This window comes from Leptonotus elevatus, chromosome 7, assembly GCF_054856555.1.
Source record: "Leptonotus elevatus isolate MCC_2025b chromosome 7, RoL_Lele_1.0, whole genome shotgun sequence".
NCBI lineage: Eukaryota > Metazoa > Chordata > Actinopteri > Syngnathiformes > Syngnathidae > Leptonotus > Leptonotus elevatus.
The window spans coordinates 21,160,474-21,185,511 of record NC_141245.1 but is presented as its reverse complement, the minus strand read 5'-3'; the positions used below and the strand labels follow the sequence as shown (position 1 = coordinate 21,185,511).

Sequence of the window (25,038 nt, the reverse complement as noted above, 5' to 3'; positions counted from 1 at the left end):
TGGTCTCTTTAGAGTGCCTCATTGTCATGCCATGGAAAAGCCCCACAACGACCCGCTCGCATATATTCCAGCCAGCTGGGGGCTTTGTGCATCTATACAAAGTATTTTCGTAGCTCAAACATGTATATTGGTTATGTGTAGTCAAACGTAAGCTGCTAGACGAGTAGCATCCATTTTTCCAGGTTGTAGTAGATGTGTGATTGACAGCTGATAGTTGCAGAGCATGGTTTCAGTGTAAGAGGAAACACCCACAGTGTCTGAGAGTGGAGACAATGGCTTGATTTTTCATTATTTTCCAAGCCTCATCGGTTTTGTTTTTTTAACAATCCTCTCTGTGGTGTGTCAAATTAAAAGACATTTACTTTGACTTCACAGGGACTTGAAGTGTAATTATTTAATAGTTTAGTAGTTTAATAGACGCAATGCTAACCAATACAGCATCACCTACCAAGGTCAACTTGCCTCTCTAAATGTAAGTGTTTATATTAAATATGTCTGTATTAAAGATGATCATCCCTAACGTGGAGGAGACGTCTTCAGCGTTGGTTTTCACAGAAGCAATCCCCTTCACTCCCGGCTGAATATTGTGTTCTATTGCTATAAAAACATGGAACCTACCAAAAGAAAAATTAGTGTCTCTTCTTTAATCAGGAAAAAAATATATATATTTCTATCAGTTTTCGTTTTGCAACAATTAGCATTAAAATCTAGCTAAATTTAATGATTATTTACAAATAATTTTAGAAATGTGAGTAAAAGAGCTTTTATTCAACATGGCCCTACTTGATCTCTCTTGCTCTGCTTCCACCTGCTGGCCGGCCGTTTGTGTATTAACTAAAATTTCTTCAACAGTTATTTGCAGTTGAGAGGCTTCATCAAAGCCTTCTGTATGCTCTAGCATAAAAAAAACATTAAAACGTATAAAAACGTCTGGGACACTTAAAACATTTTAAATATTTCAAATAGAACGTATTTATACGATTTTGGGAGCAAATGAGAAAATATTTGCGGAAATAGACTCCCCCTGCCACTTATTACAGAAATACGTTGTAAGAAAGTGAGTACAGAGAGGTTTGTTAACAGAAAGTTTAACACATGGTCCAAGGATTAATGTTCCCTCTATTTTCAGTGGCAGCTTTCATCCTAACACAAATGTTTTCACAGGTTTCCTCGGATGAAGATAAAAGGTCAGAGTGGAGGAAAAGAGGACAGCGGAGGACTAGACGTAAAGGTGAAGGTCTCCCCGGCTGAGATTCACGGAGCCAAAGTGAAAGTCAAAGGAAAAAGCCCCAAGTTTGGAATCAACTTTCCCAAGAGTAAGGATGCCAAGTCCGCTTCCATAGAACTGAAGAAGCCGGAGGTAAACATTCCGTCGCCATCTTTGGAGTTCAGTTTGCCTGCTGGGAAAGGTGTAGATGTGGAGCTGGGGGGCGCATCATTGAATTCCCCGAATGTGGAGTTTGCCCTTCCCTCCAGCAAAGCTGACGTATCTTTACCCGCTGAGAAGGGAAAGGTGGAAATCAAAGCTCCGAAAATTGAAGTAAGGGGAGGTGATGCCGAAGTTACAATGGGAAAAATTGACATCGAAACAGGGAAAGGTGATGGAAAACTGCGAATGCCAAAGTTGAAATTTCCCAAAATGAGACTGTCACGTCATTTGGATGAGAATGGTGATGACAAGATTAAGGTCAAAGCAGGAGAAATCAGAGTTCCAACTGTGGAAATAAAAGGAGGAAGTGGTATAGTTCTCCCAGAAGGACATGCCAAAGGAGACATCTCAGGAAACGTTCCATCTATTCAAATGCCTTCTGTTGACATCTCTTTACCCAAAATCAAAGGAACATCAGACATGAACGTAAAGACAGTTAAGAAGCCTGAAATGGACTTCTTTATGCCAGACGTGGACCTCCATGTTAGGAGACTTCCTGACGAGGTGGAGGGCACTTTTAAAGGACCAGAAATTTCCATGCCCGCACTTGATATCTCTTTACCAAAGATGAGATCGTCTGATCTGGATGTTGATGGTGCAGAAAGTGTAGGGAAATTCCATCTTCCTTCTGCTGAGGTAGGAGTAGACATGAGCCATTACATTGGTGGAGAGGGGAAGTTCACCCTGCCTAATTTTAATGAATCCCAATCACAAAAAGTTCATCTGAAAGGACCAGATATTCAAGGAGAATTCAAGCTGCCCAATGTGGACCTGACATTTCCCAAAGGCAAAGATGTGGACCTCGAAATGGAAATGCCAGACAGTGATGTCACGCTTCCCAAGGGAAAACTTGAAGGTGGCATTAAGTTTGAAGGCCCGGACATCAAGGGAGAAAAGTTCAAAGTGCCAACATTTAATGTTTCTTTACCAAAAGTCATCCTACCAGAGGGTGGTGTCAAACTGATATGTCCAGAACTCAAAGGAAAGATGGAAATTCCAGATGTTGATGTCTCTCTTCCAAAAGTTGAACGAGATTTTGACATTGAAAGCCCTGATGTCAAAGGAGGAAAGTTCAAAATGCCAGCATTAGATGTTTCTTTACCAAAAGTCCATCTTCCAGAGGGTGGAGGTAAACTAAAAGGTCCACAATTCAAAGGAAAGATAGAAACTCCAGATGTTGATGTGTCACTTCCCAAAGGAAAATTTGAAGGTGGCATTGAGCTTGAAGCCCCTGATGTCAAAGGAGGAAAGTTCAAAACACCAACATTGGATGTTTCTTTACCAAAATTCAATCTTCCAGCGGCTGGTGTCAAACTGCAAGGTCCAGAACTTAAAGAAGGAAAGATTGAACTTCCAGACATTGATGTCTCACTTCCCAAAGTTGAGGGAGATGTTGACATTGAAGGCCCTAAAATTAGAGGAGGAAAGTTTACAATGCCAACCTTGGATGTTTCATTGCCAAAAATGAATCTTCCAGAGGGTGGTGTCAAAATAAAAGGCCCTGAACTCAAGGGAAAGAAGATGGAAATGCCAGACATCGATGTTTCACTTCCTAAAGGAAAATTTGAAGGCGGCATTGAGCTTGAAGGCCCTGATGTCAAAGGTGGAAAGTTAAAAATGCCAACATTAGATGTTTCTTTACCAAAAGTCCATCTTCCAGAGGGTGGAGTCAAACTGAAAGGTCCAGAACTCAAGGGAGGGAAGATCGAAATGCCAGACATCGATGTCTCACTTCCTAAAGGAAAATTTGAAGGTGGCGTTGAGATTGAAGGCCCTGATGTCAAAGGGGGAAAGTTCAAAATGCCAACATTAGATGTTTCATTCCCAAAAGTCCATCTTCCAGAGGGTGGTGGTAAACTAAAAGGTCCACAGTTCAAAGGAAAGATGGTAACTCCAGACGTCGATGTCTCACTTCCAAAAGGAAATTTTGAAGGTGGCATTGAGCTTGAAGGCCCTGACGTCAAAGGGGGAAAGTTCAAAATGCCAACATTGGATGTTTCTTTACCAAAAGTCAATCTTCCAAAGGGTGGTGTGAAACTGAAAGGTCCAGAGCTCAAGGGAGCAAAGATGGAAATTCCAGACGTTGATGTCTCTCTTCCAAAAGTTGAAGGAGAATTTGACATTGAAGGCCCTGATGTCAAAGGAGGAAAGTTTAAAATGCCAAAATGTGATGTTTCATTACCTAAAGTCAATCTTCCAGAGGGTCAAGTTCAACTAAAAGGTCCAGAACTCAAGGGAAGGAAGATGGAAATGCCAGACATCGATTTCTCACTTCCCAAAGGAAAATTTGAAAGTGGCATTGAAGTTGAAGGCCCTGATGTCAAAGGGGGAAAGTTCAAAATGCCATCATTGGATGTTTCTTTACCAAAAGTCCATCTTCCAGAGGGTGGTGGCAAACTAAAAGGTCCACAGTTCAAAGGAAAGATGGTAACTCCAGACGTAGATATCTCACTTCCGAAAGGAAATTTTGAAGGTGGCATTGACCTTGAAGGCCCTGATGTCAAAGGGGGAAAGTTCAAAATGCCAACATTGGATGTTTCTTTACCAAAAGTCAATCTTCCAGAGGGTGGTGTCAGACTGAAAGGTCCAGAACTTAAGGGAGGGAAGATCGAAATGCCAGACATCGATGTCTCACTTCCTAAAGGAAAATTTGAAGGTGGCGTTGAGCTTGAAGGCCCTAATGTCAAAGGGGGAAAGTTCAAAATGCCAACATTAGATGTTTCATTACCAAAAGTCCATCTTCCAGAGGGTGGTGGTAAACTAAAAGGTCCACAGTTCAAAGGAAAGATGGTAACTCCAGACGTCGATGTCTCACTTCCAAAAGGAAATTTTGAAGGTGGCATTGAGCTTGAAGGCCCTGATGTCAAAGGGGGAAAGTTCAAAATGCCAACATTGGATGTTTCTTTACCAAAAGTCAATCTTCCAGAGGGTGGTGTCAGACTGAAAGGTCCAGAACTTAAGGGAGGGAAGATCGAAATGCCAGACATCGATGTCTCACTTCCCAAAGGAAAATTTGAAAGTGGCATTGAAGTTGAAGGCCCTGATGTCAAAGGGGGAAAGTTCAAAATGCCATCATTGGATGTTTCTTTACCAAAAGTCCATCTTCCAGAGGGTGGTGGCAAACTAAAAGGTCCACAGTTCAAAGGAAAGATGGTAACTCCAGACGTAGATATCTCACTTCCGAAAGGAAATTTTGAAGGTGGCATTGACCTTGAAGGCCCTGATGTCAAAGGGGGAAAGTTCAAAATGCCAACATTGGATGTTTCTTTACCAAAAGTCAATCTTCCAGAGGGTGGTGTCAGACTGAAAGGTCCAGAACTTAAGGGAGGGAAGATCGAAATGCCAGACATCGATGTCTCACTTCCTAAAGGAAAATTTGAAGGTGGCGTTGAGCTTGAAGGCCCTAATGTCAAAGGGGGAAAGTTCAAAATGCCAACATTAGATGTTTCATTACCAAAAGTCCATCTTCCAGAGGGTGGTGGTAAACTAAAAGGTCCACAGTTCAAAGGAAAGATGGTAACTCCAAACGTCGATGTCTCACTTCCAAAAGGAAATTTTGAAGGTGGCATTGAGCTTGAAGGCCCTGATGTCAAAGGGGGAAAGTTCAAAATGCCAACATTGGATGTTTCTTTACCAAAAGTCAATCTTCCAGAGGGTGGTGTCAGACTGAAAGGTCCAGAACTTAAGGGAGGGAAGATCGAAATGCCAGACATCGATGTCTCACTTCCTAAAGGAAAATTTGAAGGTGGCGTTGAGCTTGAAGGCCCTGATGTCAAAGGGGGAAAGTTCAAAATGCCAACATTAGATGTTTCATTACCAAAAGTCCATCTTCCAGAGGGTGGTGGTAAACTAAAAGGTCCACAGTTCAAAGGAAAGATGGTAACTCCAAACGTCGATGTCTCACTTCCAAAAGGAAATTTTGAAGGTGGCATTGAGCTTGAAGGCCCTGACGTCAAAGGAGGAAAGTTCAAAATGCCAACATTGGATGTTTCTTTACCAAAAGTCAATCTTCCAAAGGGTGGTGTGAAACTGAAAGGTCCAGAGCTCAAGGGAGCAAAGATGGAAATTCCAGACGTTGATGTCTCTCTTCCAAAAGTTGAAGGAGAATTTGACATTGAAGGCCCTGATGTCAAAGGAGGAAAGTTTAAAATGCCAAAATGTGATGTTTCATTACCTAAAGTCAATCTTCCAGAGGGTCAAGTTCAACTAAAAGGTCCAGAACTCAAGGGAAGGAAGATGGAAATGCCAGACATCGATGTCTCACTTCCCAAAGGAAAATTTGAAAGTGGCATTGAGCTTGAAGGCCCTGATGTCAAAGGGGGGAAGTTCAAAATGCCATCATTGGATGTTTCTTTACCAAAAGTCAAACTTCCAGAGGGTGGTGTCAAACTGAAAGGTCCAAAACTCAGAGGAACGATGGGAATTGCAGACAGTGATGTCTCACTTCCAAAAGTTGAAGGAGATTTTGACATTGAAGGCCCTGATGTCAAAGGAGGAAAGTTTAAAATGCCAACAATTGATGTTTCTTTACCTAAAGTCAATATTCCAGAGAGCAGTGTGAAACTAAAAGGTCCAGAACTTGAGGGACGTAAGATTGAAATGCCAGACTTAGATATTTCCTTCCCTAAAGGAAAAGCAGAAGGAAAAATAGGAATTGAAGGACATGCTGGCAAGGGAGGAAAGTTTCACATGCCCTCTGTTGATCTTTCTCTTCCTAAAATGAAAACAAAAGGTCCAGAGATTAATATTGAAGGTCCTGAATTTAAAGGTGGAAAAGTCCCCATCCCAACTGCAGATGTGTCTGTTCCCAAAGTTGAAAGTGACCTGGATCTTGAAGGCCCTGATTTCAAAGGAGAAAAGCTTAAAATGCCTACCTTTGATGTATCTTTACCCAAAGTCAGTCTTCCAGAGGGTGGTATTAAAGTAAAAGGTCCAGATCTCGAGAGAGGAAAGTTTGAAATTCCAAACATTGATGTCTCACTTCCCAAAGTTGAGGGAGATTTTGAAATTGAAGGCCCTAAAATCAGAGGAGGAAAGTTCAAAATGCCAACATTAGATGTTTCATTACCAAAAGTGAATCTTCCAGAGGGTGGTGCCAAATTAAAAGGCCCGGAACTCAAAGGAGGAAAGGTGGAAATTGCAGACGTCGATGTCACACTCCCCAAAGGAAAATTTGAGGCAGCTCTTGATCTGGAAGGCCCTGATATCAAAGGAAGAAAGTTCAAGATGCCAATATTGGATGTTTCTTTACCAAAGGCCAACCTCCCTAAATTTAATCCCAATTTGGAAACACCAAATATCAAAGGAAAAATTGAAATGCCTCATGTGGATATGTCACTCTCCAAAGGAAAAGTTGAAGGTGACCTGGATCTTAAAGGACCTGATATCAAAGAAGGAAAGTTCAAAATGCCAATAATTGATGTTTCTTTACCAAAAGTCAGTCTTCCAGAAGGTGGTGTCAAACTCAAAGGCCCAGAACTTGAGGGTCGGAAGATTGAGATGCCAGATTTAGATATTTCATTTCCTAAAGGAAAAATAGGAGTTGAGGGGCATGTTGGCAAAGGAGCCAAGTTTCATATGCCCTCTGTTGATCTTTCTCTTCCGAAAATGAAAACAAAAGGTCCAGAAATCAATATTGAAAAACCTGAATTTAAAGGTGGAAAACTCACCATCCCGACTGTGGATGTTTCCCTTCCCAAAGCTGAAAGTGAGCTGGATCTTGAAGATCTTGATGTCAAAGGAGGAAAGTTCAAAATGCCAACATTGGATGTATCCTTACCAAAGGTCAATCTTCCAGTGGGTGGTGTCAAACTAAAAGGTCCTGAACTCAAAGGAGGAAAGATTGAAGTTCCAGACATTGATGTCTCACTTCCCAAAGTTGAGGGAGATTTTGACATTGAAGGCCCTAAAATTAGAGGAGGAAAGTTAAAAATGCCAACGTTGGATATTTCACTGCCAAAAATGAATCTTCCAGAGGGTGGTGTCAAAATAAAAGGCCCTGAACTCAAGGGAAAGAAAATGGAAATGTCAGACATCGATGTTTCACTTCCTAAAGGAAGATTTGAAGGTGACATTGAAGTTAAAGGCCCTGATGTCAAAGGAGGAAAGCTCAAAATGCCAACATTGGATGTTTCTTTACCAAAAGTCAATCTTCCAGAGGGTGGTGTTAATATACAAGGTCCAGAACTCAAGGGAAAGAAGATTGAAATGTCAGACATCGATGTTTCACTTCCTAAAGGAAGATTTGAAGGTGACATTGAGGTTAAAGGCCCTGATGTTAAAGGAGGAAAGTTCAAAATGCCAACATTAGATGTTTCTTTACCAAAGGTTCATCTTCCAGAGGGTGGAGTCAAACTGAAAGGTCCAGAACTCAAGGGAGGGAAGATGGAAATACCAGACATCGATGTCTCACTTCCTAAAGGAAAATTTGAAGGTGGCGTTGAGATTGAAGGCCCTGATGTCAAAGGTAGAAAGTTCAAAATGCCAACATTAGATGTTTCTTTACCAAAAGTCCATCTTCCAGAGGGTGGAGGTAAACTAAAAGGTCCACAATTCAAAGGAAAGATGGAAACTCCAGATGTCGATGTGTCACTTCCCAAAGGACATTTTGAAGGTGGCATTGAGCTTGAAGGCCCTGATGTCAAAGGGGGAAAGTTTAAAATGCCAACATTGGATGTTTCTTTACCAAAAGTCAATCTTCCAGAGGGTGGTGTTAAAATAAAAGGCCCAGGGTTTAGTGGAGGTAAAATTGACATGTCAGACTTAGATATGTCACTCCCTAAAGGAAAAGCAGAAGGAGAAATAGGAATTGAAGGGCATGGTGGTAAAGGAGGAAAGTTTAATTTGCCTTCTGTTGATATTTCTGTTCCCAAAATGAAAACAAAATGTCCAGAGATAAATATCGAAGGCCCTGATGTTAAAAGTGCACAAGTTACCAAGCCAACAGTTGACCTTTCTCTTCCAAAAGTTGAAGGAGACCTAGATCTTGAAGGCCCTAATGTCAAAAGAGGAAAGTTCAAAACACCAACATTTGATGTTTCTTTACCAAAAGTCAATCTTCCACAGAGTGGTATAAAACTAAAAGGTCCAGACCTAAGGGGAGGGAAGATGGAAATTCCAGACATTGATGTTTCACTTCCAAAAGTTGAGGAAGAGTTTGAAATTGAAAGCCCTGAAGTCAAAGGTGGGAAGTTCAAAATGCCAACTTTGGATATTTCTTTACCAAAAGTCAATCTTCCAGAAGGTGGTCTTAGAATAAAAGGTCAAGAACTAAAGGGAGGTAAGGTGGAAATTCCAAACATCGATGTATCAATTCCTAAAGGAAAAGTTGAGGGTGGTGTTGGTCTTCAAGACCCTGATGTCAAAGGAGGAAAATTTAAAATGCCTAGAGTTGATGTATCTTTGCCAAAAGTCAAGCTTCCAGAGGGTGGCGTCAAATTAAAAGCCTCAGAGTTCAGTGGAGGGAATATTGAAATGCCAGACTTAGATATGTCATTGCCTAAAGGAAAAGCAGAAGGAGAAATAGGGATTGAAGGTAATCTTGGTAAAGGAGGAAAGTTTCACATGCCCTCTGTTGATATATCTCTTCCTAAAATGAAACCAAAAGGTCCAGAAATAAATATTGAAGGTGCTGATGTTAAATATCATGGAAATGTCACCATGCCAACTGTTGAAGTTTCTCTTCCCAAAGTTGAAGGAAACCTGGATATTGGAGGTCCTGAGGTCAAAGGAGGAAAGTTCAAAATACCAACATTTGATGTTTCCGTACCAAAGGTCCGACTTCCAGAGGGTGATATCAAAATTAAAGGTCCAGAAATTAAGGGAGGAAACATAGTAATACCAGATGTCGATGTCTCACTTCCCAAAGTTGAGGGAGATGTTGACATTGAAGGCCCTGACATCAAAGGAAGGAAGTTGAAAATGCCGACATTGGATGTTTCTTTACCAAAAGTCAAACTTCCAGGGGGTGATGTTAAAATAAAAGGTCAAGACCTTGGTGGACAAAAGATTGATATGCCAGACATCAATGTCTCACTTCCCAAAGGAGAAGCAGGAGGAAAAAAAGGATTTGAAGGGCATGTTGACAAAGGAGGAGGAAAGTTCCATATGCCTTCTGTGGATATTTCTCTTCCTAAAATGAAAACAAAAGGTCCAGAAATAGATATTGAAGGTCCTGACATTAAAGTTGGAAAAGTCACAATGCCAACAGTTGATATTTCCCTTCCTAAAATTAAATATCCAACTGTAGATGTCAGTTTGGAGGGTTGTGACGTAAAAGGTGGAGAAGTCGCCATCCCAGCACTGGCTGGAATGACAGAAGAAGGCGCAATTTCAGGTTCTCTTAAACGTGGCACAGTCAAATTTCCTACTGTTGACATTTCAGCTCCGAAGGTGGATCTTGACTTTGGCCTCACCAAACCAAAAGGTGATGATGTGGAAGTGGCGCTCCTGAAAGGAGAGGGAAGCCGGCCTTCTTCTGGAGGAAGTTTTGATTTGCCCAATGTTTCTCTCAAAGTCCCCAGTTTTACACTACCCAGGTTTGGTGGCAAGTCCAAGAGTGGGCATTTGGAGGTGTCAGGACAAAGCTCTGAGGGTGACATTTCTCTCAGGGCGCCATCCGTGGAGTTGGGTTTGGACAGCAAAGTCAAGGGCAAAAAAGCTAAAGTCAAAAAGCCCTCTTTTGGAATATCCAAAACAGATACAGATGTCTGTGTGTCTTGTCCTGAATTAGATGTCGATTTAAAAAGTGCAGGCATTGGCATTCCTAAACCAGATACCAGTGTTGATGTGGAAGGGAAAGGTCGCTTCCATGCACCCGATGTCACTATCAAACTCCCAAAGTTCTCCTTGCCAGGATTTGTTTCAAAAGATGGTGATTTGGGAAAGCCAAGTAGTGACCTTGAAGCCAAGACCAAGGCAAAGATGCCTTCAGTTGAGCTATCACTACCAGCCACTAAAACACCAGAAATGGAAGTTCTTCTCCCAAAAGCAGAGGTGGACGTATCCGAGTGTGACATCCGAACCTATGAGGGAGACCTGAAAATTCCCAAAAAGCCTGTTATTGACGTGACTGTCCCCAAAGTAGACCTGTCCGTGACACTTCCAAAAATAAAACTTGACTCCAGTTATGAGAGAGAAGGAACGAAATTCAAGATCCCTGATGTGGACTTATCCCTACCAAAGGGAAAAGTCAGAAGCATGCCAAAAGGCAAATCCGCAAACATTGAACCACCAGAAGTTGAACTCAAAATGCAGTCAATAGACGTGTCCCTTCCCAAGGCACCAGAAACTGACTTTAAGACACTATATGCCGACACTGGCCTTCCAGAAGTGACAATGCCAAAGACAGACATATCCACCCCCAAAGACAAAGGTGATTTGCATTTAAAGGGAGAGCATACGGGTCTGAAACTGAAGTTGCCAAGACTGGATATCACAGGTCCAAAAGGAGACCTGGAGCTGGACTTGCGACTTCAAAAAGGAGACACCAAGGTGGAAGTACCTGATGTAGAAACCAACAGCAAAGTCAAAGGGCCCAAAGTGAAGGGAACAAAGTTCAACATTGGAATGCCCAAAAAAAATTACGGTGGTGTTGTAAAAGCTGAGCACGACGTTAAGATTGCTCATCCAGGAGTCTCTGGTCTGACATCCACAAATCACAACGGACACAAAGAGGGAAATATTAACATTCAAATGCCAGGCGTTACGTTAACAAGTGCAAGTGTGAAAAGCAAACAAGGTTCAGCAGAATGTGGCCTTCCATCATCATCTAGTAGTGCAATGCCCAGGATTCCAGACATAGACTTTGATATTGGCACGGCACATGATGAAGAAGAGGACAAAATAGGTAAGAAGATAAAAATACCCAAGTTTGGTGTCCCGCTACCCTCCTTGTCCTCCCCAGAAGGGAGAAGGGAGATCTGTGGACCAGAGATCAAATACGAGGGCCCCAAAGTAAAGAAAGCAGTTTTTGTTTTAGTAAATCCACCTCAACCAGATGACGTGACTTTAAATACAGGTGATGCCAAGGTGAAGTTTCCCAAGTTTCAAACAAAGTCCATAGAGACATCTGTTAGCACACCTGGAATGTCAGCGTGTGCCAGCCCATTAAGGTCAACTGACGTCACATTCAAGACAAAAGGTCCAAGTTCAAGTTCAAGGTTGCGCTTTGAAGAACATTCAAGTCCTCACAAGGGCTTCAAAGATGAAGAAATGGCATCTAGCGGAAAAGTCAAACTTCCAAATGTGGAATTCACTTCCCCTTATGGAAAGAAAGCTGCAGGTGATGCCAACTTGGAAATGGCAACCAGATTGGGCAAACCTTTATGGTCAGGGGAAACTCCTACAGGGCTACAGATAAAACCCAGCAAGGTTTCATTTGAAGGTTTCGTTGAGGACTCCTCAAAGGAAGTTGTCTCACGCCACTCCAGGACGGAAAGGCTGGATCGGGAAAGTTCAGGATCACCAGCTGCCTTTACCATGGAATTCAGCTCGACAAAGGTCCAAACCTGGAGCGAGGGAGACACCAAAGGAGAGCCGCAGGGGATAGAGACTCCCCCCTGGTTCAAGGTCCCCAAGTTCACCCTGAAGCCTCACTCCACAGGTAGGCCTGTTTTCTCACCTTGAAAGCCGTTATTTTCATGTATTGTTTTTTTTTTTTGTTAAATACTACTTAAACCGCAAACAACTAATCTAGGTATTTAATGTTTGTATATAGATACTGTACTTAAAGAGAAAACAATATTTGTGAATAATGATGAAACTTAGCTATATTTTAATGCTAATTGCTGCAAAACGGAAACAGATGGAAATGTACTTTTTTTTACTTGATGAAAGAAGAGACTCTAATCTTTAGTTTGGTAGGTTCCATGTTTTTATAGCAATAGAACACAATATTCTGTGGACCTTGCAAAATCAGTCAAAATCCAGTAAAACAGCAGGGAGCGAAGGAGGTTGCTTCAGTGAAAATGGCTGGGAGTGAATGAGTTAATAACCATAGTGCCAGGGAATAAATGCATGTGACATACAGAGACTAACGGTGAGTTGCTTAACTTGGGGTACAGTACATGCCCAACCAAAAATAAAGAGCCCTTTGCACAATCCTCACACGTTTTGGTTAATTTTTTCAAAAATGGAATCTTCGCTAAATCACAAGGCATTTATTTCTACGTGGGATGTAGTTGGATCAGTTTGAAATCATATTGAAGCGTTAAGTGGTTATAGTTTGGGGTATATTTAGGCTCTAACTATTAATATAAGCAATTTGAAAAAAAATACTAACACACATGAATTTTCACTCTTTGCCCCGACGGCTTGGTCCCTAACACCCGTGAATAACATAGATGGACTGTACTTGGATTTGTGATGTTTTGTCTCTTTTATTAACTATCGATCCCATCTTGTTTTGTCTCTCTGCTACAAAGACTAACCTTCCCTTCTGTCTTACACGCTTCTCCTGCTGTTTTCCCTCCTCGCCGCCTGTCCTTTTTGGCCTGGCCTCCTGGCAGGCTTCCTCCAGATCACGCCGGAAGGGTCTCCTCGGGCACAGCGACGGGGAGAACTGGGAGGCGAGGCCAACGTGTCGGGATCCTTCTGCCAGCACTCTTCTGACGTCACCACAAGGGAAGTTTCCTCCCCGGGGGGAGGAGGCTCAGTTACAATGGTGACCAAGACCGCCAGGACGACGCGGCGCTCCACAGCAGCCGGGACATCAGAGGGTGAATCGGTGGTAATCACTCACCCGCCATCAGACCTCTGAGGAGCCAGGCACGCCTGCAAAATTAAAAGTTTGGTTACAGACATGCCCCAACTTACGAACAAAATATGCTACAGAAGGTTGTTCGTATTTTAAATTGTTTGTGAATTGTTGCCATTTTTCTATTGTCGCTATGCATTATTTAGCGCCTGTTCTCTCTTGCACACCTATGTTCGTTGAATACCTAGTCACTACAGTCTCAGTGACAAATTGTGACTAATGAAAAGCCCCTCATACTAGAACATACACTTTAAAGATACTGAATGGAGAAAATTCAATTTACGAATCATTACTGCCACCTGTTGACGAAAAATGAAACTTACATTACACAATGCGCACATGACGTCACATCCGCAGACAGGGCTGGAAATTCGAACCCGAATCCAGTCTTAAAACTATTGGCCAGCGGCTTGCAGGAGTACCCATTGTGAACAACTAAGGTGTTAATCTACTACTGTAATTAGATGTTTCAGTCATAAATGGTCAAATAAAACAGACAGCTTTAAAATTATTTTGGTTTTTTTTACTAACATGGAGGTTTTCCCATGTCCGAATGCGAGTCGAATGTTCATAGGTAGGGGAGTGTCTGCATTCATGTGATGAATATGCAACCAGGCAGCATTATTAGCAGAGTAATATATATTTACATTTAAATTTTTAATTGTTACATATTTTTTGTTACTGCATCTCCAAGTGTGTTAGTGTATTTGGAGGTATTTTCAAGATTTTACACGCTATGTCAACGAGGATTTATTGTGAAGCAATTTCATTGTAGTTTTAGTTATATTTGACAGTACTGCCAGAGGACGATGTACATACAAGTTTGTCCCTTGTGGAGGCAGTTCATTCTCTTATTACCATACTCCCCGAGAGTAGCAATGGTAATGTTTTTGTCACTTTGGTTTGTGTGTCTTTGAGGATTCTTTGAGATGGTGACACATTTTGTATTTTTAGCATGTCAGTCATGCTGTAAAACATTTTGTGTGTGTGTGTGTGTGTGTGGAGAATACCTGTATACATCTGGCATTGGTCAACCATTTAGGCCAAAATGCTGCTGTTCTAGTACAATTTTTTATTTTTCATACATCTTGAATTAGGAATATTTTGCTAAATTTTACTTATTCTTCTCATATATACTATATGGACACAGTTTGTGTGGAATAAGCAGTATAGAATACAAATGAATGGCTGGTCGTCCATATAATTAATATACACCTCACCCTCATATTTACAATGTCAATAGTGTGTTTTTTTTAGAGTACAAATTACTGTTTTTTTAAGAGATTAGATTCTGTAATAATAGAAAACGGATGGAAAAATATGACAGCACTACAGCCCATCATCACATTTCTTATGAGAGACATTTCAGAATGTATATGCATTTATATTTTTGACTTTGGTTGCTGTGCCTGTTTTGCAGGTGAAATTTAAAATGTATTTTACAATTTTCAAATGCTGGATAAAGTGTATGAGTCAATACACACTGAGATGTTTGTGTTTGTGTAGAAACGATGACTTTCCTGGTTTGAACGTGTATGTATTTGTTAAGTGCTACAGTAAATGTGTTATCACACAACTGCATTTGAGAGATTGTTGGTGAAGATATTACATAAATAAAATAATATATTTACACATCATGTACATTTCCGTGACAGTGTAATAAGCTGCTGCACAAATCATTTGTGATTCAACACAAAAATGAAATAAATATTTAACTAGTTAGCAAATGCCGTGGCTCAACAAAATTCTTCTGGCTCTTGTTACTAGGCAGAATTAAAAGTACCCAACCAATCAAATTCACCCCAAAAGAAACACATCACGACTAAATCAAAATGGACAGCATTTATTTGCATATGTGATGTCATTAATACAATGCATTTAAAACAATAAACTTACAAGGTTGTGATAGTTGCAGCTCCTTGAAAGTGCGACATAATTAAAGATGACTTGACTTTCTGCTAGGTTGTGTAAAAGTTTGTCCAACGATTATTAGCATTAGCACATTTAGCAAAGAAATAGCAACACATTGTCACAAACTCATCTTACACAAGTATTCCAGAACACACACCGTTTGCTAACAACACATAAATGGAATGATAGTGTATGTTATCCATTAAATACCTTTTAAAAGGTGAAAATGATGGTAGAATTGGTAACTCGGCGTCTGGAATCAATCAAGGCTAAGCGCCACCCATGGAATCAAAGCACTGCTATTAGATCACTGCACAATGGATGAAGAGAAAGCATCGATGTGGCAAAGATGGTGAATTAAGCAATGATACACTCATAAGTAGCTTATTAACTAACTCGCAGAGGTATTTCACTGCTATTTATAATAAACAATTATGTAGAATGGAAAACATAACACAATGAGTGACAGCTCAGTGGCTTGGTCGGGAGCCAAAGCACTGCCAATCAATCGCTGCACAATGGATTCAGTGACTCGATACCGCAAAGAACACGTGGAAGTACTCTCATTCACCAATATTCAGACTTTTTTCACTTTTATTTATTTATATTTAATTAATATTTTATTTTGGGTCCTTTGGACGTATATTTAGTTCCGTAGAAATCAAACTTGATGTATGTCAATGCAAAATAAATGGTATTCACAATTAAATCAACAACTTTATCCTGTTTTGAATGGAAATTGTTACTTTCAATGAACAACTGCATTTAACATTTTTTACAGTGATAGAAAATACTTGTCCCCCAAAAAAATCATCTTTTAAGAAGATTTTTTTTAGATGACCCACTAGTGCCACAGAGCGATAACTTCTTCCACGTAAAAAAACGACGTCATCGCGAAGTTCACGCAACGGTACGTCATTTATTTGGCAACTTTTAGCAAGTGCAACGTAACCTTAAAAATTAGCTGGTAGCGTAACACTGCTCAGTGACCAACATTGAGCCATTTAATTGTAAGCATCACCTGACATCTACTTTTGTGACGAATTTCTCCTTTTCTGAGTGACAGATCGCTTAGCTCCGCCTGCAGCCCCAGCCACTCGTTAGCTGGTGGGCCGTCCTAGGCTGCACGGGGGAGGCCGGCTGGGGCTCGCGAGTGCGTGGAGGCGAGCTGCGGCGATGATGCGGCTGCTCGCAAGCAGTGCGTGTCGCAGATGACGCGCAATGGCCGCAGTGGTGCTGCTACTGGTGCTGGTGCCGGTGGGGGGGAGAGGCTGACTATGCTGACGGAGCGGGGAGGAGGAGGAGGAGGAGGAGGAGGAAGGACGCCTTTGTGGTGTTGTCGTGTCTATTTTAAGCCAGCGTGGACCGGGCCAACATTCGGTGGATCATCAAGGCCCACTCCGAGGATGAGGATGCTGCACAGCCCGAAGAGGACACACATCCCCCGCCTGTGAACATAATAGAGCCGGAGGGACATTTTATCCATCGAATTGGGTGAGAAATATTTGTATAAAATGTTGTTTTTCTTGTTCAAATGACGTAAGTGACGTGCACGCGTGTATATGAACGAGCGTGACGGCCCACGAACGTCTATTGCATCACATGGTCTTCTTCATGCACACAAGGGCCATCCTTCAGCAAGATTGCCTTCTTTTTTTCTTTTCTTTTTTGTGGACTACACACTCACTCCACCTCTTGACATCCAAAACAGATATGGAGCAAGAACACCATAAAGAATATTCACTTATGATTGACCCAGCTAGTGCATTTCATCATACAATTTCCTTATTTAATGGGAAAGTAAGCCAAAAAATGTATTTACAATAAAAATGTTCTATGCAGCCCTACTAGTCTAAACACGTTATATTGCGCTTGTGGAAAATGAGTTAAAGAGAAAATCCTCCCATTTTTCTCCATCTAAAAGGGGCGGCCATTTTGCCACTTGCTGTCGACTGAAAATGACATCACAGTTTCAAATTCTAAAAACATGAATGTGAGAACCGGAAGATTCTAGATCGTGTGAATATGAGTGTTTGTGTGTGCGAGGTGTGTGTGTGAGGATAGATAAGCACTCAAATGGATCTGTGGGTGTTGACTACAGTCCATCTAATAGAACTCATTGGGTGTATTGCAGCATTCTGACATTCTGACTGAAAAAAGCTGAATAATAAACATGCTGGTCAACAAGCAGTAAGGTTGATTTAATGTTAGCTGATGAATAAACTATTAAAAACAGATTTATTCAGAATCATAAATATTAAATATTAACTTGTACTGTTACTAAGATTAGGGCATTTTTATTAAAAAAAAAAAAACGTTTTGTTGGAAATTACAACTTTACAAGACTTCCTCAAAAGTGTACAACTTTTTTTTTAACTATTCAGTTTCTTGAGAACATTGACTTTTTCTTGAAAAAAAAAAACGACTTTCCTGTTGAAAGTAATGTTTTTTTCTAGAAAAGGCTTTTTTAAATATACAATATATTTTTGGAAATATGTGACTTTATCCTCAAAATAGATTAAATACTTTTGTTAAATAATATAATTTTTCTCTTTTAGTTTTAGTCTATATTGTGAGATTTGTTTTTAAATGACTTCTAGTTATATGCAGCGTTAAAATATCTCTAAAATATATAGGTAATTTTCTCACAAACCAGATTTTTTTTCTTGAACCAAAACCACTTTATTATGATTATTTTTTTATATTCACTGTGGCACTCCTTTATAAATTGGAAATTCAAGCTTAAAGATGTAATTAAAAATGTTTTATGTTTTCTCTCTCCAGGTTGTTCATAAAAGTGGGCAGGAACGACTCTGGATAAACGTCCTGTTATCTCCTGGGCGTCGTCACCGGGAGGACCACAGAGGACAACGCAGAGGCGTTGTTGTTGTTGCAGCACTTTTGTTGAATGAAATTTTTACAAGCGATGCTGCCCACTTTAGAGACCATTTGAATAGCTTCTGTCTGAAGAGCATCATTATCTGTACTGCAAATTATTAAACGCAAGCGAACGCCTCTCTAGATGAGGCTCACGTGGAGCGCCATGTTGCAGCACAACAACAACAACAACTACCCGTGCCTGAAGGCCACCCCCCACGATGCGCCCCTGAAGTGCTCCTCGGCCCCCCAGCCACTCCCCAGCAGGCTGGAGCTGGGCTTGGCGGACCTACCGCTCATCCGGGGCCTGCGGGCTTGGGCACTGTTTTCCAAGAACCGGCAGAAGGGCGGCACCCCACCGAGCGGGGGACGAGCACCAGTGACACCCCCCACCAGTCGGAGGACTTCTTGTCCCAGGTCGGCAGATGTGCACTTGAGCCGGGCATGGGGTTCGGGGTATGGCCTCCCTCAGGCCGGGGTGGGCGCCCTGGTGACGGTGGCCACTCTGAAGACATCCGAAGGCAACGGGAAGACGCAGACGCAGTGCCTCTTTCTGCGGAATGACAAAGGAAGTTGTCTGTATTCCACATCTGGCGGGACAAGCGGGGCCGGAGGATGGCTCAGAGGGAAGTCTGGTACCAGTACTGGGCGGCGGGACGTTTCCGCTGTCCAAACGCAGACGCCGGCGAGCCGAGTTCGAGTGCGGTCGGCCCGCAGATGGAGAAAGTCCACACACGTGGTTGGTCGAGATAAAAGACATCCTGATGAGGAAGTCACAGAGAAACTGGAAAGACAAAGCAAAGCCGGTCCCGAAGGGAAAGCCTGTCCGGAACACAGAGGACCGCGAGGGTCTCCTGAAGGCCTTCAGAATATGTTCAATGAGGAAAGCACGAGGAAGTCCAGTCACGGCGCTAGCCAAGAGAACGAAACACTTCCTGGTGAGGAAGTCAAAGTGAAACAGGAAGAGCCAGATAAGGTGTGTCTGGACTGCCTCGTCAGTCCTGAAGGAGAACCCAAGGAGAGTCCTGGATTCCGTCAGAATTCCTCCAATGGGGAAAGCCAGAGAAAATCCAGTCACGGGGACAAAAGACTTCCCGAGGAGGAAGTTGCTGAGAAACAGATTGAGCCACACAAAGCGGAGCCGCAGCACGTCACCAGTCCCGACGAGGGAGCCGATCAGAAAAACTGTGGACCAGGTGAGAGTCCCGAATGCCTTCAGAATGCTTCCAATGAAGAAAGTCTGAGGAAGTCCAGTCACGTGACCAGCCAAGACAAAATACTTCCTGATGAGGACGTCACAGAGAAGCAAGAAGGTGGAAATAAATTGGACCTGGTCCGCCTGGACAGTCCCGATAAGGGACCCTGCCGCAAAAGCCGAGGACCGTCCTGGAGTCCTGGATGCTTTCAGTTTGCTCTGGGAGAAGAAAGTGAGAGGAAGTCCAGTCATGTGGCCCGCCAAGACAAAAAACATCCCGATGGGGAAGTCACAGACAAACAGGAAGAGCCAAACAAAGTCAGTCCGGAGCGCCTTGCGGGTCCCGAAGGGGGACTCTGTCAGAAAAGCCGAGAACTGCAAAGGAGTCGTGGATTCCTTGTGAGGAGAGAAGACACTCCGAGTGGGGAGATAACAGGAATGAAGAGGGAGTGGGAAGGGAATGCAGAGGAGGACGAGGAGAGGAAGGAACTCTGCCAGAATGATCCATCCATTTTGTTGAGGCCCAACCCGGACCTGGAATCTACTCACTGTCACACGGAACGTAAGAGCGGCAACGACCCCATCCAGGCGCCTTTTGATGACGTCACAGCCACAAGCAGCTGCATCAAGGACTCCTATCCCGCAGGGGGCAGCACTGGCCAAGCAGAAGTTGAGCTTTGCCTGGTTGGGCGGTCAATCAGAAACAGTGGGGCGCACCCAGTGCCGGAGCACAATGTGACAAACACAACAAAAGACTCTTCTTCTTCTTCCTCTTCATCTTTAACAACAAACTTCAGAGTGAACCGTGCGGAGGGGAAAGAAGCTGACTGGACGCCAAATGAGTTTGCACCCGTATGCATGGTCGTTCCCGCTGGTCCCCGCCTGCATAATCCCACCCCCGCCCTGCCCACTTTGGGCACCATGGCAACCAGTCAGCCCTGCGCCGGGGCAGAAGAAGTAGAAAAGGGAGGCCAAGACGGGATCGAGCTGGAGAGCCGGGATGAAAAACAGGAGGAGGAGGAAGATGAGTTTGGAGGGTTCATGCAAGCGGAGGGAGGAGAAGAGCGCAGCCAGGGCGTCGCCGTTCCTGCCCCGTTGCCATGTGGGAGCTCAGTGGGTGAGTTTACAAAACTTGTAGCGTATGTTTAGACAACAGGTACACCAGCCACGAAGTCCTAATACAGTACAAGAGTTGGATGAAAAACAGAAGACTCAGATTACCAATGTGTCAAATCAAAAATGTTCAACTTTTTCTCCCCGACATACATCTAAAGTTCTTCTATACATTCCCCCAATTTTATTTTAAATCTTCCCGTATGTTTAACAAATCCGTCATGCCTAATATTCACAAGTGGAAACGATTCCAAGCGAGATCAGGCCATGAAGCTGAGTTATTGTATTACACGGCTTGTTTACTTCTACTCCTTTGATCCGCCTAATAACATTTTTGGAATTATTGCTCAGGATTAGGCAGGCTTGTTTCAAAAGGGATAAGCTTCTGTTTTTAAGACTATAATGGATAAAAGTATTGGGACACCTCCAGTTGTTCCAGCAAGTGGACAAAACTCATTTTTCCACATTATAATGTTTTTTGTTCTTAAAACAGCGTTCGGAAGCAGTGACGTCTCTGGGGAGTCATGTGACGCGTGGACGGCCTTTCCTCAAGACGTATGGGATGAGGGTCGGGATGTCGTGGGACAGTGGTGGCCCGACGAGGAAAGGACGGACATGGTCGATCACGAATTGGTAAGGAGGTTGTCTCTTCACGGAAGAGACACCGGACATTCACAGGCCACAACCTGGCTGTTCCCAGTACAATTCCCGACTATTCCCAATACAATGACCATGACAGTTCTATGTCAATTGCATTCATAACACTTTAAGATCATTCTCAGACCACTTCCAGTCCAATCCTAAGAAATGGTCAGTACACCCTGTGACATTCCTAGTACACTCCTGTAACAACTTTATACCACTCCCATGACACTTGACAGTCCCATGACTTTACCAATCCGCTTCTCTTAACGGCACTCCCATGACACTTCTACACTCAAGGCCAGTTGGATTCCCCAAAAATACTTGTAGGTCATTTTCGTTACACTCCCAGTCCATGACAATTTCCACGTGACTTCTAGAACACATCTAGACCATTACCAGACCACTTCCATGCCAATCCCTTGAAATGAACATATCGACCCCATGACATTCCTACTACACTTCCTAGCACTTAAATACCACATCCATTATTAGATTTCCATGTTGCCAGACAACTCCCACAACATTCCCAGTACACTCCCATGACCTTTCCAGATAACTCCCATAACATTCCCAGTCCAAGTCACATCTTGAAAGTCTCCGTCCGCTTCTACTGTGTGCCACTTCAACTATTTCCCTGACATTCCCAGTCAACTCACATGACAATTTGTCACTCCCATAACACTTCCAGACTATTCTCATGACATTCACAGTCTACTTTGCAAGACTTCCCTTCACATGACGTTCTACTTCAATAACCCTTTATGCCATTCCCACTCCACCTCCTCAAGACTTCCAAATAATTTGTGACATTGCCAGTCTACTTCATTACATTTATGGCACACTAAATGATACTAAACAGGCCACTCCCGGGGCCAGGACCTTTCCCATGACCTTCTCCTACACATCCACAACATTCCCGAAACTGAAAAATTCCCAAGGCCACTTCCTTGACCATTCAAAATCCTCTTCCGTAAAACGTCGTGCTACTCCCTTACACTTCCCTTTCACTTGCAGTCCTCTTCCTGACTTGTTATACTGCTCTCTCTCTCTCTCTCTCTCTCTCTCTCTCTCTCTCTCTCTCTCTCTCTCTCTCTCTCTCTCTCTCTCTCTCTCTCTCTCTCCTGCAGGATCTTCTCTTTGCCGCAGCCTTCCCCTCGCTGCCCACCTCGGCAGACCGTCATCCTACCGACGTCATTCCCACATTGACACAGCTCCTCGGAGGAAGCAGCAGCCAGGAGCAGCGGTCAGTCAAACGCACATGTAGTCAAACAACCATTCACATGGAACTTCGAAGTTGTTTACGTTGGTGTAAATGACACCACCGTGTGGCCATGTGGTGAACTGCATTATTTAAAAAAAGGCGGGTTAAGATAACAAATGAAACAGTAATTTATTTGCATATTTTAGTTTTAATATTTATAATTTGATTATAATTAATAATGTTGAAATAAGATAATCATTTTAAAAAATACGATTATTTAATCATTTATAATTATTATCCAATTATTTACCTAATACAAAAATGTAAAATTGTAAATTCTACTAATATTAGATTTTTTCTTGATGTAGATTAGAAGGTTTTTTTATATTGATAATTAAAATTATGTACGTATTGAAGTTCAAAAAGATGACAGTATATGTTTTTAATTTATTTACAGTAAATGAGTACGCAGTTTTTAATTGGATAAATGAAAAAAATATAAATACATTCAAAGAAATGCCAAAATGAATACAACAAATTTTACAGTACTCTTGATAATGAAACACTTTGCCCACCCCTCCACTAGGTGGTGTTCAATGATACTCATAATGACATTTTGTTATTGAAAAAAATGTTTTATGGTGGACTCCTCAGGCCGTTGGACGTCTTCCACGATGTGAGCAAAATGTCCATCCACAAATACAAGCGAGGTGGCGGTGATGTCAACGTGTCCCGAGGTCTTCTGCTGAGTTCATTACACGTGGAGCAGCCCAACAGCGTAACTTGCGTAAGTGCACACACCTACAGTGGATATAAAAAGTCTACACACCCGTGTTCAAATGCCAGGTTTTTGTGATATAAAACCAAGAGCAAACAAATAATCCATTAGAGTGATCAAAATTGTTTTAGTTTCAGACGCTACATTGTTAATTGACTAATCAATTGAATTTTGATTGACGTTGTCATCACAGGAGAGCCGCGCCGGCAATTGGTGGTCAAATCGCCGCCCCTCCCCCGGCCTGCACTCACCCAATCAGAACGCTCACAACGCGGCGGCCAAGCGGCGGCTGTCATGTGACTACAACAGGAGCGTCCCGGAGTGACGCCCAGCTGTTTTTTTTTTTGTTTTTTTTAAACCTGGTGATGGCACAGACTACCTACGATACCTTTACTTATTTTCTAATTCAATACGGTTGGTGGTGGCTGTTAGGACATAAAAACAGAAAGTTGATTCTTAGGTGAGGAATGCAAATCTTTAACATATTCACCACATGAATAAAAAAATACAGGAGATTGGTGTCACGTGTAGGACACAGCCAGCACTTGCCAGAAATTTCCAGAAGTTTTCTCTCACCTCTTCAGTGATTTTTTTTAAATTGACAATTAAGTTCTACACTATTATGTTTCATCATAGCCAAGGCGTATAGAGAATATGGCAGATTGTTGTTACATGTAGGAAACAGAAATTCTTGTTCGCCTTTGTTCTCGTCTTTTTCATGTAGTGTACTTTTCCATCTTGCACCTTGTGTTATTTAAACTGTGAGTTACAAGAATCCCCTTATATACAGGAGATTGCTGTCACATAGAGGACACAGCCACTACTTGCTAGAAATTACTGCAGCTTTGTTGCCATGTTTCTAATGTTTTTTTCAGTAAATGGTATTTGTGTTTTGGTTAAATTTATATAGACGTTTTATTTCAATATAATAGATTGTCGGACCACCTTCACTGTAGCCCAGACATGAAAGGTTAGGGAGATTGTTGTCACATGTAGGACATGGCCAGTAATTTCTGCAGCTTACTTTTTCTGGTCTTTTCAAGAAGTGGATTTTTTATTTTATTTTTTTGAGAACCGCAACCACCATTTTGTGTTTTTGAAAAGTACTTAAATACAAGATTCCCCAGAGGCCACACAGGAGATTCAATATGGCAGATTGTTGTCATGTGTAGGACGGCTGCACGTTTCCCACAGAGCCTTTATTTTCCCCTAAGTGTTTGTTTAACTTGTTTGCACCACCATTGTTGAAACGGTGGGATGCAAGACTTCCCAAGGCCCAGACAGGAGATTGAAGATGAGAATGTTGTCAATTGTGGGACGTGTCAATATAAATTTCCTCAGTTCTATTTATGTAGGCCTCACTGCTAACTTGTATTGTTTTAACACGGGAATAGAAGAATATTTATTTGTACGCTTATTAGCTAACATTGGAGATTGTTGTCACATGTAGGACACGAGGAGCGCTTGCCAGAAATTCCATGTTGCCATTAATCTTTTTGTCTTTTCAATTTGTCAGTGGATTTTTGTTTGTTTTTTGGTGTGTTTTATTTGAACAATTGTCTCTACCCCGCAACGAATATGGCAGATTGTTGTCACACACAGAACTCAGCTACAAAGTTTCACAGCTCCTATTTTCGGGAAGAAGACTTTTTAAAAATGAGGACCACAACCACCATTTTGTGTTTTCAAAGAAAACACTGAATACAAGTCAAGTCGGTTGAAGTTGGTATCATGCCTGCTCCAATGCTCAACCCTCATTGGTCACCTCGATGCAGTAGATGGCGCTAAGGAGCACTCACATGATGTTTCCGTCATCATGTGTTTATATAAGGCCATGTTTTTTTTTTTTTTTTTGGGGGGTTTGCTCCTCCACCTTTACAAGGTGACCCGAGCAGGAAGTCGCCTAGCTTCCAACGTGGACTCAAATCTCCATTGGCTGTGTTACATTTCTTGTCGTTTCCATGTTGTCAATCAAAGTGTGTTGCTACGGGAACGTGCTATGTTTACTTTGTGGACTGGATGGCTCTCACTGGTTTGTTTGTGTTGTCCTGCTGTGTTTGTATCATCACAGTTCCCATTGCAACGAGGGCAGCCTTGACCAGATAATCAATAAATTGATCCTGCTTCCTCGTCA

At 42.2% G+C, this 25,038-nt stretch overlaps 2 protein-coding genes and 1 long non-coding RNA gene across 8 annotated transcripts in view; 2 read left to right on the top strand and 1 right to left on the bottom strand.

The window, feature by feature from the left end:
• Positions 1-14,911, top strand: part of prx (periaxin) — a 27,496-nt gene extending 12,585 nt beyond the window's left edge. For 2 of the 5 annotated variants that reach the window (XM_086080683.1, XM_086080679.1), the window contains exons 8-9: positions 1,165-12,032; positions 12,937-14,911. In XM_086080683.1, coding sequence (XP_085936809.1) covers positions 1,165-12,032; positions 12,937-13,187 — 11,119 coding nt within the window. In that variant the 3' untranslated portion in view covers positions 13,188-14,911. Of the gene's footprint in view, positions 1-1,164; positions 12,033-12,852 lie in introns of all 5 variants that reach the window. The other 3 variants (XM_086080681.1, XM_086080680.1, XM_086080682.1) reach the window with 3 other exon arrangements.
• LOC147171490 (uncharacterized) overlaps positions 1-17,313 on the bottom strand; it is a 23,832-nt gene extending 6,519 nt beyond the window's left edge. Inside the window, exons 1-2 of one of the 2 annotated variants that reach the window (XR_015095581.1) lie at positions 15,306-17,313; positions 12,859-13,201 (exon numbers count right to left, since the gene is read on the bottom strand). This is a non-coding gene — a long non-coding RNA (uncharacterized LOC147171490). The other variant, XR_015095582.1, reaches the window with a different exon arrangement.
• Positions 16,099-25,038, top strand: LOC147171489 (uncharacterized). Its single transcript, XM_086080687.1, has 6 exons — positions 16,099-16,589; positions 17,880-20,284; positions 20,774-20,913; positions 22,053-22,168; positions 22,781-22,913; positions 23,098-25,038. The coding sequence occupies exons 2-6, from the start codon at positions 18,118-18,120 to the stop codon at positions 23,227-23,229; spliced, it is 2,688 nt and encodes an 895-aa protein (XP_085936813.1). The 5' UTR covers positions 16,099-16,589; positions 17,880-18,117; the 3' UTR covers positions 23,230-25,038.